Source organism: Chanodichthys erythropterus, chromosome 8 (genome assembly GCF_024489055.1).
Source record: "Chanodichthys erythropterus isolate Z2021 chromosome 8, ASM2448905v1, whole genome shotgun sequence".
Lineage (NCBI taxonomy): Eukaryota > Metazoa > Chordata > Actinopteri > Cypriniformes > Xenocyprididae > Chanodichthys > Chanodichthys erythropterus.
This window is the reverse complement of record NC_090228.1, coordinates 41,807,883-41,821,028: the sequence shown is the minus strand read 5'-3', so window position 1 is coordinate 41,821,028 and position 13,146 is coordinate 41,807,883. Positions and strand designations below refer to the sequence as shown.

Genomic DNA, 13,146 nt, shown 5'->3' with positions numbered 1-13,146 from the left:
GCGGTCTTGGCCACTTGGAAGTAAGTGTGCAAAAAATATCCCAGGTAACAGGTCTGAAAATTGGCAAAGCACAGTGCACTTAAAGGATTAGTTTACTTTCAAATGAAAGTTACCCCAAGCTTTACTCACCCTCAAGCCATCCTAGGTGTATATGACTTTCTTCTTTCTGATGAACACAATCGGTGAAATATTAAATATCCTGACGCATCCGAGCTTTATAATAGCAGTGAACGAGACCCTCGAGTATGAAGCTTGCATGATGCGTTTGCATCCAACATCCTGCGTCATACCTTGCATCATGGGTTACTCATTTGGTGCAAGTTGACTTGTGCAGTATTCGTATAGTCGTCCGCCAGAGTTTTAAATATGGATATTTTTCTTACAAAAAGCCATCGCTTCGCTTCAGAAGGCGTTTATTAACCCACTGGAGCCTTATGGATTACTTTTATTATGGATGGATGCATTTTTTCCTATTCACAACCATTATAAAGCTTGGAGGAGCAAGGATATCTTTAAATATATCTTCAATTGTGTTCATCTGAAAGAAGATAGTCATATACACCTAGGATGGCATGACTGTGAGTAAATCATGGGATAATTTTCATTTTTGGGTGAACTATCCCTTTAACAGTCTAGCAGTCCAGACAGTGTGAGGAACTTCTCTGCATTGGTTGAAAGTAATTTCTTCTTTGCAAAGTTTAAAAGGTTATAGCACAAACTAGAGAGCTTCATATCCATTTAAAATAAAAAAATGCTGCTCCTTTTTTTTTTTTTTTTATCAGCCAATAGTGATTCTGAAAGGAAAAATTGCTTCTTGCTGTAGAAAGGAACAAATGCACGTGATAACAAAAGCATGTCAGATTGACAGATAAATATTGCGCAAACAGTTTACTTCATACATTCAATTTAACAGCATTCATTTAAATTAAATGTAGTGCAAAAATTACCATTCAAGTTAACTGTGCACGTGCATTTTAAAAAAAAAATATCCATTCATGCAATAAATGCATATATATGACCTATTTCAGGGGCAGACAAAATTTAAAATCAGTCAGAGCTACAGAAATGTCTTCATATTTACAAGTGAAGCTTCACATTACAAGTAGGCTACTTTCTACAACCTACCTACATCTTGTTTTGACTTTCTTTAGGGGGGTCCAACGCCATAAATCACAACCTGGTCTGCACAACTCCTTCAGGCCCTTGTCATTTCAAGACTGGACTATTGAAATGCTCTTCTGGCTGGACTTCCAACATGCTCAATCAAACCTCTACAAATGATGCACAACTGGTCTTTATCAAGCCCAAGAGAGCCCAGTCACACCTCTCTTCATAAATATACAGTCCAGGCATCCCACTGCTTTGCACATTTTGCATGTTCTTTTCATAGTTCAGTTCATGATGTTCTTTCCTATCGAGCTAATGATCTGAATCAGATGTGTTAGCTAAGAAAAACTGCAAAATTTGCAGAGCAGTAGGAACTACAGGAAGTTGCGGCAAAGATATTGTGAAATTGGTTAAAGATGTATGATTATTTTCACAACACTTTAATACACACCAGCTCTCACATCAGTGCATCTGTCATTTCATTACTAAACTCTTTATCTTGAAGAGTTTGTCCTTTCATATTTGTGGATAAAACAACAAGATTTTTACATGGTTTCGTTCTGTTTGTGCCTGTGGTTTCTGGTTGGTGAGTTTTAAATGTTTTTTATGAGTTTAGTCCTTTCTGCAACTTGTCCTTTATATAACTACATAGAGGCTCAATTACCAGCAGCATTAGTTGATATTGGAGACATTCTCATTCGAATAACCAATTTTCTCAATAAAAGTGTTGTGTGGAGCTCAAATGAACTTCAGTTTAGTAAATGACAGTCTTATTCAAAATCACCGCAAAGATTATTAATTCACACACCATTTTCCTTCTTTGGCAGCCATTTTGTTGTTTTATTGTACAGTATTATTTATTTCAAATGTAGACTTCAAACTATTTACTGTAGTAAACCATCATAAAAGTCTCAGTGTTTATGTTTGTTTTTCAGGTGTTGAGATGAAGCCAGTGTCAGTGAAGGAGGGAGACTCTGTCACCCTACACACTGATAGAGAAATGAGGAATAATGATCTGGTTGTGTGGAGATTTGGGCCTGAAAACACTTTAATAGCTGAAATCAATGTAGTGAACAGTAGTGTGACTGTAAATGATGACTATGATGGGAGATTCAGAGGCAGAATGAAGGTAGATCATCAAACCGGATGTCTGACCATCAAAAACACCAGAATTGAACATGCTGGACGTTATGAACTACAGATCAACCGTATGAAGAAGTTTTTCATTGTCACTATCAGTGGTGAGTTAAACACCAGTTTCATCTGTTTCATAATTAGTGGCGCTTGCCTCTGACAAAGCATCGCTATTGATTGATGCTCTTGCATTCTTCTTCCACACAAAACTTTGGTGCATTACTCGTCCCGCAGCGTTTGTCATAGTCCCATGAATGAGGTGTCAAATCGACCAGCTTATTGAGGAGAGTTCTGACTTTTCTAAGTGATTGGACCTATAATATTCGCACAGCGGACGAAAAAGCAGGCAAAAAAATCCCATAGGCTTAAGGTCTGTACACACTGGGATGAATATCACATGCGTTTTTCAAGACGGTTTTTTGTGTTCATACCCAAGCGATTTTTACTGTGTGAACGTGCATATTCACTCCCTGACAGTATATGGCGCTTGTGCTTAACAGTAGTGCAAAGAAACATATTTATGATATTAATAAAGTTAAAGAAGATAAAAATACAGATATAAAATGGCATATATATGACATATGAGAGATGGTCGTCAGAAATGGTAGTGCAAATAAGTCACAATGACAGTAGTGCAAGTGAACGGTAGTGCGAATAAACATATTTATGAAATAGACATTCTCAACTATATTTCTTGAATGTAAAAGAAAGAAAAAAAACATTAAAAATTCAGAAATAATACACATCTATTGTTGTGGCCAAGAAGTGGCAGAGCACCCATAGCATGCGTCTCAATCAGCTCCCTAGTTCAGTAGTCAGGGTTGATCAGGGAGTCGGCCACATTCATTTACACGGTATACTAATATACAAGCAAGGAAGTGAGGGAGCTGTTTGAGACGCAGAGATAGTTGGGGGTTTATTTGTTTATTTGAAAAGGATCCCCATTAGTTGATGCCGAAACAACAGCTAGTCTTCCTGGGGTCCAAACAATACATACAACATCCAATAATTACAATCACAATTACTACAAATATATCACATAAAATAAAATAAAAGTAAGAATACACAAACAACATAGCACACAATCCAACCTTACTCAACCAATCCAAACAATATTATGATGTTGAAAACAAATAAAATCTTAGTCTTTTTTTAAAACCAGTTTTCCCCTTTATTTCACGAACCTCAACTGGAAGATTATTCCATAACACAATTGACCTGTACATCACAGTTCTCTTCATAGAGTCAGATTTAGGTAGGGGTAAAAAAATCTGTCCACTATTCGCCCCTCTTGTATAATGTAAATGCATATCAGAATAATATATTATTTTGTCATAAAGAAATTTAGGAGTCCGAGTATTACTGATTCTATGAAAGTATACTAACATATTGACAGATAGTCTATGCTTAATCATCAGCCAAGCAAGACGTTCATGCATCTCTACTACACTAGTTCTCAAATAACACCTTAGAACAAGCCTTGCAGCCTTGTTTTGAGCCACTTGTAATTTTTTTAAATGACTACTAGATGCAGCAGACCATACAACAGAATAATCCAAATGACACAAAACCAATGTACAAACAACCCGACTAAACAACTGTGAATTTAAAAAATGTGCACATTTACGCGTTACTGCCACAGCTCTACCCATTTTAGCCACGACTTTATTAATGTGATCAGACCATGATAATGTAGAATCAAGCCAAAGACCAAGAAGCTTCACCTTTTTTACTTGCTGTATATTTTGACTATTTACTTGTAAATTAATTTTAGGATTATCAGATAATCTATACTTAGAACCAAATATTATACTCACAGTTTTTGAAATATTTAGAACAAGTTTATTTGTTTTGATCCAATTATACAATTTGCTAATCTCACAAGACAGAACATGATTAAGCTCTGAACATGTAGAGGCTGCATAATAAAGAGTAGAATCATCAGCAAACATAGTCAACTTAGCTTTACTGAGTATATATGGCATATCATTTATGAAAATTGAAAATAATAAAGGTCCAAGGCAACTACCTTGAGGAACACCACACTCCAGGGACTTGCTACCAAATAATGCACCATTAAAATAAACTCTTTGCGACCTCTCCGACAAATAGCTCTTAAACCACTTAATTGCAGAGGAAGCAAAGCCATAACTAATAAGTTTGGAAATCAAAATTTCATGGTCAATCACATCAAAGGCAGCACTGAAGTCTAACAATAGTGTACCCACTAGCCTTGATTCATCAATCGATGCTTGCCAGCTATCCAACATTTGTGTCATAGCAGTGCAGGTTGAATGACCCTTCCTATATGCATGTTGAAACGTCGTAGTCAATTCATTGTTAGAAAAGTAATCTTGCACTTGCTCAAATACAATGTTTTCCAACAATTTACTTAAAACAGGCAAAATGCTAATAGGCCTGCTATTTAGACCACATAAAGTTGCTTTTGTGTGGGGTTATAGGGGTCTTCCTCGTCTACTTACTTTGTCTTTGTCGTCTTGGTATCAATGTGTGCTTGGCAAGACCGTTTTGTGCTTGAGCACCACCAAGTCATGTTTTACATTAACTTCAGCAGCTCTAGGTACGTGAACAAAAGTGGCAATCTCATTGGTTGGCCAGTTTTTAATGCACAATCACATTGGCACCCTATGTTTAGTCGTGAGACATTAAACGTTGACGATAATTGCACACGATATTCGTCACGCCGTGTACAGGCCTTTACATTGGTGGAATTTTCACGAATTTGAATCCCAACTGCCGTTTTCACACACACATGCAATGCCTTAGACCCCCCCCCCCCCCCTCCCACCACCACAATCTTCATAGCCACACCCTAGCAACCAGTTACAGGTCCCTAGCAACCACCCCCAAAGACTTCCATTGAAAAATAGAGAGATAACAATGAATCAGAAGCAACACCATAGCAACCACCCAGAATACCTTAGAAACTGCCCATAACACCCTAGTAACTACCTAGCAATGCCCTAGTAACCACCCAGAACACCTTAGCAACCGCCTAGCAACCACCCAGGGTACCCTAGAAACCGCCTATCAACACCATAGCAACCAGCTAACACCCAAGTAAATGCCTAGCAACAACCCAGAACACCCTAGCAACTCCCTTGCAACCACTTAGAATACCTTAGCAACTGTCTAGCAACCACCCAGGATATCCTAGCAATTGCCTAGAAACACCCTAGCAACTGCCCAGAACACCCTAGCAACAGCCTAGAAACACCCTAACAACCAAATGCTGAGTTTTGCACAGCAACACCTTATCAACCGCATAGCAACACCCTGGCAACTAGCGCTGGATGTTAATCGATTCTTAAATCCCAAAAATCTATTATTCTGTTTTCAGTTGATGAATATGTAGCACCACCAATCCAATAAATTGCAATAATCTTTGTGCTTTGTTACTTTTGATATGAAACAAATTCTCAGATATTAAATAAGATTAAAAAAATAAATACCGTTTTGGCGCTGTTTAATGTGACGTGACAGATCACTTTAGCGCGTTAAAGAGAAGTGGCAGCATAAGCGCATCTGAACATCCTCTCCTCCGCTACAGCGCGACATAAACATGACTAAACATGTCTAAACAAATGAAGGTATGTTAAAATATACAGTACATCTTACCAAAATCTGTATCATGTCTTGTGTAATACTGCAATCAGTGTTTCAACCTCGGAAAGACGTCAATAAAACAGCTTGTAAACAATGACACGTAACGTCACATTTACCTCAGAAAAACATATTCAGTGACCATAAACTCATTAGTCAGCAACATTCTGATAAATATATACACCGTTACATATTCATTATAATGTTCTTCAATATTTAATGCATGTTTGAATAAATCAGTTATGACAGCCACGATTAAAATGTTTATATTAAAAAAAAAAAGTAATTCTAAAAAAATTTAATTCTAAAATTTATTTATTATAAAAACATTTTTTTAATAATTTAAGTGTTTGTGTATGAATAAGTTAATTTAACCTTCAATATTAAAGTAGTACCAACTGACTTGCTAGTTTACAGCATTAGTTGAGATTTTTTTCCTTGAGAAAAATTGCCATGTACTGTAACTGATATACTACATCCATAATAATCGATATCGAATCAAAATCATAATCAAATTGAAAGCATATGAATAAAAATCAAATCGAACCATGAAAATTGTGTCCATACCCAGCACTACTAGTAACCAAGTGCCGAGTTTTGCCACTGCAAGCACCATTCACATTTTCATCAGGAAATGTACATTCTAGTCTATTCTTTTCAAACAATTTACTTTAGTGAATGTAGTTTTGCTTTAATAAAGCTATTTTAAAGTCTAAACCTGTGAAAAAATAAACTCTTTCTCTTTGTTCTTCAGGTGTATTTGATCATGATGATGAGATAATGAAGTCAGTGATGGAGGGAGACTCTGTCACTTTACACACTGATAGTGAAATGGAGAATGATGACGATCTGATTCTGTGGCAGTTTGGAAACTACTTAATTGCTGAATTCAATAAAACAGTCAACAGCACCACTGTAAATGATGAGGTTCTCGATGGGAGATTCAGAGGCAGACTGCAGGTGGATCCTCAAACTGGATCTCTGACCATCACAAACACCAGAACTGAACACACTGGATTTTATCCAATGCAGACCAACCATATGAAGAAAGTTTTCATTCTCAGTGTCTATTGTGAGTTTTTCAATTCAATTCACATTTATTTCAATAAATACATATAATTTCAAAGCAGCTTTACAGAGAATGCATGTCAACATTACAATTTAAAGAATGCAGTTAGCAAATAATGTAATAATTTAGGCAATTAATTTACAATCACTGTTAGCAGTTTAACTGAAGGTAGAAGCAATGAGCTCCTGGAAAAATGAATTACATTAACAATTAAAGCTGCAAGCAGCGATGAAAGGGCCCTCGCACCCGGGCTCACCGCCACCTGTTGGCCTTAGGAAAACATTGAACATCGGGCGACATGCATGTAAGCGAGTGAATACAGGAGAATTATGCCAAAGTCATTTCGAAATGCCACACTTCCTGCTGTCAACAGATGGCGCTTTGACCGTAACTGAATATTGCCATATTGATGTCTTCAGGCCAGGACTTTTATCGAACATGTGAAGTTTGGAGCAGACTGGACATTGTATGCCTGAGTTACAACAACTTCCTGTTTCTTCAATAAATAAAATTAGCACTCAGCCAAGTGTTGCATGATTTAACTTGTTTCTAGCATGTTTCATACTTCGTGGCATAATGAAATGTGAATCTGGCAGTGAATTACAGTGTAAAGCATGCCATTTCCTGTTGCCAGCAGGTGGCGCTATGGATAACTGAATATTGTCATATAGATGTCTTTAGGCCAGGACTTCACACATGTGAAGTTTGGAGCAGATCAGACATAGTATGCCTCAGCTACAACAGCTTTGTCGTTCATGGCGAAACATCAGACTTTGTCAGGCCGCCTTGGACACGCCCTTCAGCGAAAACTCAAGATCTTTGATATTTATCATTGCTAAGGTCTTAAGATGATAACATTTGATGTTGATCTGGATCAGGAGTTAATCACAGTGTAAAACATGTCATTTCCTGTTGCCTACAGGTGGTGCTATGATTGTAACTGAATATTGTTATGAAGATGTCCTCAGGTCAGGACTCTAATAAAACGTGAAGTTTGGGGCAGATCGGACACTGTTTGTCTGAGTTACAACAACTTCCTTTTTCATGCCGAAACATCAGACTTTGTCAGGCCGCCACAGACACGCCCTTTGGTGAAAACTCTAGATCTTCGCAATTTAACGTTACAAAGGCCTTTAGATTAGACTGACCAAAAATAACATTGATCTGATTTAATAACTATGAGGAGTTAATCACAGTGTAAATCATGTCATTTCCTGTTGCCCCCAGGTGGCGCTATGACTGTAACTGAATATTGTCATGAAGATGTCTTCAGGTCAGGACTCTGATAAAACATGTGAAGTTTGGGGCAGATCAGACATTGTATGCTCAAGTTACAACAACTTCCTGTTTCATGGCGAAACATCGAACTTTGCCAGGCCGCCACGGACACGCCCTTCATCGAAAACTCTAGATCTTCGCAATTTAACGTCTCAAAGGCCTTTAGATTAGACTGACCAAATATGATGTTGATCTGATTAAAGCTCTAGGAGGAGTTCATTAAAGTACAACGTCTGGAAATGGCAAAAACTGCACAAATTTTGCAAAGAAAATTCAAAATATCTGACTTCCTGTTGGTTTTCAGATTTCACTCCAAGAGACTTTTTTGTAGGTATAGGGCTGTTAGATGTGTGTACCTAATTTCATACCTGTATGTGAAATGTAGTGTCAGGGGCACTTTTTTGAAATTTTTTAGGTGGCGCTATCGAGCCATTTTGCCACACTTAATTCTGAAACCCATATCAGACATAAATTTTCACCACTTCTGACACATCTGCAAAGTTTCATGAGTTTTTGAGTATGTTTCGGCCCTCAAAAAAGTGATTCACTTTACATGGCGAAACATCAGACTTTGACGGTCACCACGGACACGCCCTTCAACGAAAAGTCAAGATCTTTGCAATTTAACATCTCAAAGGCCTTAAGATTAGACTGGCCATATATGATGTTGATCTGGTTTAATCTCTATGAGGAGTTAATCACAGTGTAAAACATGTCATTTCCTGTTGCCCCCAGGTGGCGCTATGACTGTAACTGAAAATTGTCATATAGATGTCTTCAAGTCAGGACTCTAATAAAACATGTGAAGTTTGGGGCAGATCAGACATTGTATGCCCGAGTTACAAAAACTTCCTGTTTCATGGCGAAACATCAAACTTTGCCAGGCCGCCACAGACACACCCTTCATCGAAAACTCTAGATCTTCGCAATTTAACATCTCAAAGGCCTTTAGATTAGACTGACCAAATATGATGTTGATCTGATTAAAGCTCTAGGAGGAGTTTGTTAAAGTACAACATGTGGAAATGGCAAAAACTGCCAAAATTTTGTAGAGAAAATTCTAAATATCTGACTTCCTGTTGGGTTTACAAACTTTGCACCCAGGGTCTTTTTTGTAGGTATTGGGCTGTTACATCTGTCTACCGAATTTCATAACTGTACGTGAAACGTAGCACGAAGGGCGCTTAATTGAAATTTTGTAGGTGGCGCTATCGAGCCATTTTGCCACACTTAATTCTGAAACCCATATCAGACGTAAATTTTCACCACTTCTGACGTGTGTGCAAAGTTTCATGAGTTTTTGAGAACGTTGAGGCCCTCAAAAATGCGATTCATTTTGGAGAAGAAGAAGAATTGGCTGAGCAATTCCAATAGGGTCCTCACACCATCGGTGCTCGGGCCCTAATAATTAGGATTTAGAAATTGGCCAATGTGCATGTTGATCCAGATGATTGCGTCTTCTGAAGTCCTCGCAGGAGTTGGCGCCGTCTCTTCATAGGTGTTGGTCAACTATTACAGCTTCATTATATTTAGATGTTACATAAAATAACATGCTTCTTTAGATCCTTAACATTAAATTGCCTAATTAATTTCCAGGTTTATGTTTAACTTCTGTATCTCTGAATGTTTCTTTCTCATCTACAGTATCTTCATTCATCCTCATTTATCTTTATTCTCTTGTGTTTTCCAGCTCCTCTGCCTGTTCCTGTCATCTTCTGTTACTGTCCTCAATCATCATTAACAGTTTCCAGACATGTTCTGCTGTGTTCAGTTTTGAATGCGAGTCAAGCAACGCTCTCCTGGTACAAAGGAAACAGTTTATTCTCCAGCACAAGTGTGTCTGATTTCAGCATCAGTCTCTCTCTACCTCTGGAGGTGGAATATCAGGATGAAAACACCTACAGCTGTGTGCTCAACAATTCATTCACTGAACAGACTCAACGTCTGGACATTAGTCAACTCTGTTACACATGTTCAGGTACGTCAGCGCTGATATTAGTTGATGTTGGCAGTGATATTAGTATTTATTCACTGAGCTGATCTCAGTTTCATGCTTTTATTCCTCAGACTCTTTCCGTGGTTGTGATACTGTTGAAGCTGTGATCCGATTGGTTGCCACTGCTCTGGTGGGCGTGGCTGCTGCAGCTGCAATTGTTGTGCTGGTTTATGACATAAAATCCAGGAGAGCTGAACAGTATTGAGCACAAATTACCACATCAGGATCCTAAATCATAATGCAATTTCAGATTTTTTCTACTTTTTTAATCTTTTATAGTTATTAATTTTTGGCTTTATACAGAGGGGTATTCCAGAAAGTAAGGTTAACTTACCTTCACATATACCCTGAACTTTCGGTTGATTAATCCAAAACATGCTTACTTGAGGGTATGCTGGTTCCAAAATCACACAAGACATTCTCAACAGAGTGATGAATCGATGATTCACCTTGGAAACAGACCCTAACAAACGTCATTCTACTTCCTTCTACACTGATGAGGCATAACATTGACCACCTTCCTAATATTGTGTTGGTCCCAATTTTGCAATTTCGCCATGGTTCGGTTCTGACTGCTGGTGGTGGACAGGGGTCAGCATAGGCACCCTGACTACTCTGCGGCTATGCAGCCCCATACGCAACAAACTGCGATGCACTGTGTATTCTGACACCTTCCTATCAAAACAAGCATTAACTTCTTGAGCAATGTGAGCTACAGTAGGTCGTCTGTTAGATCGGCCCGGCCAGCCAGCCTTTGCTCCCCACGTGCATCAATGAACCTTGGCCGCCCATGACCCTGTCGTCGTTTCACCACTGTTCCTTCCTTGGACCACTGCAGACCAGGAACACCCCACAAGAGCTGCAGTTTTGGAGATGCTCTGACCCCAGTCATCTAGCCATCACAATTTGGTCCTTGTTAAACTCACTCAAATCCTTACGCGTGCCCATTTTTCCTGCTTCTAACATCAAATTTGAGGACAAAATGTTCACTTGCTGCCTAATATATCCCACCCACTAAGAGATGCCATCATAAAGAGATAATCAGTGTTATTCACTTCACCTGTCAGTGGTCATAATGTTATGCCTGATCAGTGTATATATAAACAAGGTAATTTTCATAAAGCAAGTTGCTATAGCTACTTAAATAGCCTGAAAGTTACCTCCGTTTTTGGAACCGAAAGTTGAGGTTATCTGCTTGCTTACTCTTAAACATACCCGTATGTCACATAACCTGCTTTCTGGAATAACCTGATAGTTCTCAACCAGAATAATACTTTTACTGCAACAGCACGAATGAATGTATGTATATTTGCTGCCTTTTACCGCTAAGTGCCGCTATAACCATAGACTTTGAAAAGTTTGAAAGCGAACATGTCAGAGCTCATTCTGTCATATTAGTCAGCTGCACTCAGCCATTGGGCTTGTTGAGGGCTGTGTTAGGGGATAAATTCAAGTGAAACGTTAAATGAATTCATAATTACACCAAATTCAGTACTGAAAATGAATGTAGGCGTTTATTATATAGACAGAATTCAAGCACAGTAATGCCTCATTTCCACTGAGCGGTACGGTTCGGTACAATTTAGAATGGTACACCCTGATCAGGCATTCCACCGCCAACAGGTCCTTACTTGATAGCCGTGGTGTAGTCGGAAAGTAGTGTTTGACTTCATTCTCGTGCGAAGAAGAAAACGACACAGTAAACAACAATGGAGGACATACAGCAGATCTTGTTCTTGCTTGAGGCTGTCTATCACAAGAAGACAAGCTTTGCTTGCTGCATGCCAAAATTCGGCATTTCACAATACCAGGTACACAAAGTTCAGACGTCTATGCAGCAGCACCTACCAGCAAGCGTCAATAGCGGTGGAGAAAACCTGCATAATTTAAAAACTACTTTATTGTGTCATGAAATGCAGTTTTAGAAGTTTTTCAGGCGAGAATGTAGTTGTTTAAAGCTCTAATCTGTGGATTAAGTATAAAGATAGCACCTATTTGAAAATGTGATCTGACGTTGTCGGAGTTGTGAGATCCAGGCGATCACGGGGCGCTCAGTGCTAATGTACCCAGCCAAGAGCAGCTGTACCTCGGCTAGTCCTTCTGACATTTGCCGCTGGCTCAGATGTCTCTGAAGTGGTTAAAAACAAGATATCATTCATCTTGTGTATAAGGGAAAATCTTTGGTCTCATGAATTTATAATTTGTTCCTGGGCAAATCGTTTTGGCTGAGGGCAAAGATAAGTGAAATAAATATATAAAGTTATGAAACGTAACTGTTGTACTTAGTGCGCTGTACGTTTGACTGAATTGTTTGCTTGTCTTTATTTCTTATTGTACAGCTTCTCATACTTTATACTTATACTTTTATAATGATTATTATTGATAATTAAAACTGACCTAACAAAGAGAGGGTTGTTTTGTCTTATTTCATTTTATTATAGGCTACATGTAGGCTACATACAGTGAAGATAATCAATGTACGTATTGCCTGGACCACATTTGTATGGGGCCTCTTGTGTTGTCATTCCCCTTGTAGCAACGTCCTGCAGAGTGTAGCTCCACCCTTTTGGTACGGCACTATTGTGCTTGGTACCCCAATGAAAGGGTCCCAAAAAAGTGGTACGGTACAGTTCGGAATAAGGGTACCATTCACAACTTTTGACAATTGAAATACCGTACTGTACCGCTCAGTGGAAACGAGCCATAAATGTTAAGACTGACCCCGTGCTTTTTTTAAAAACGTGTACTTGGAAAAACTATGCATGTCAATAGGTTATGTGCCTTGTTTTGTCAGTAGAAAAAGTACATACTTTAGAGCAGTGTTTCTCAACTCCAGTCCTCGGGACCCACTGCTCTGCACATTTTGTATGTATCCCTTATTTAACACACCTGATTTAGATCATCAGCTCATTAGGAGAGTCTGCATGAACTGAATTGA

General features: G+C 38.5%; 1 protein-coding gene across 1 annotated transcript; it reads left to right on the top strand.

Annotated features, from left to right (window-relative positions):
• The first annotated feature begins 1,557 nt into the window (after positions 1–1,557).
• On the top strand, positions 1,558–12,729 carry LOC137024064 (CD48 antigen-like). The gene is made up of 5 exons (XM_067391224.1): positions 1,558–1,693; positions 2,043–2,348; positions 6,620–6,937; positions 9,903–10,190; positions 10,280–12,729. Exons 1-5 carry the CDS (start codon positions 1,657–1,659, stop codon positions 10,411–10,413), a joined length of 1,083 nt encoding a protein of 360 aa, XP_067247325.1. The 5' UTR covers positions 1,558–1,656; the 3' UTR covers positions 10,414–12,729.
• The last annotated feature ends 417 nt before the right edge of the window (positions 12,730–13,146 follow it).

What these genes read in the sequence shown, in the direction of transcription:
- LOC137024064 (XM_067391224.1), top strand. Translation starts at nt 1,657, where the DNA reads ATGGTTTCGTTCTGTTTGTGCCTGTGGTTTCTGGTTG. An exon ending in GTGCCTGTGGTTTCTGGTTG is followed by an intron (nt 1,694 to 2,042) that starts GTGAGTTTTAAA and finishes TTTGTTTTTCAG; the next exon opens with GTGTTGAGATGAAGCCAGTG. An exon ending in TTTCATTGTCACTATCAGTG is followed by an intron (nt 2,349 to 6,619) that starts GTGAGTTAAACA and finishes TTTGTTCTTCAG; the next exon opens with GTGTATTTGATCATGATGAT.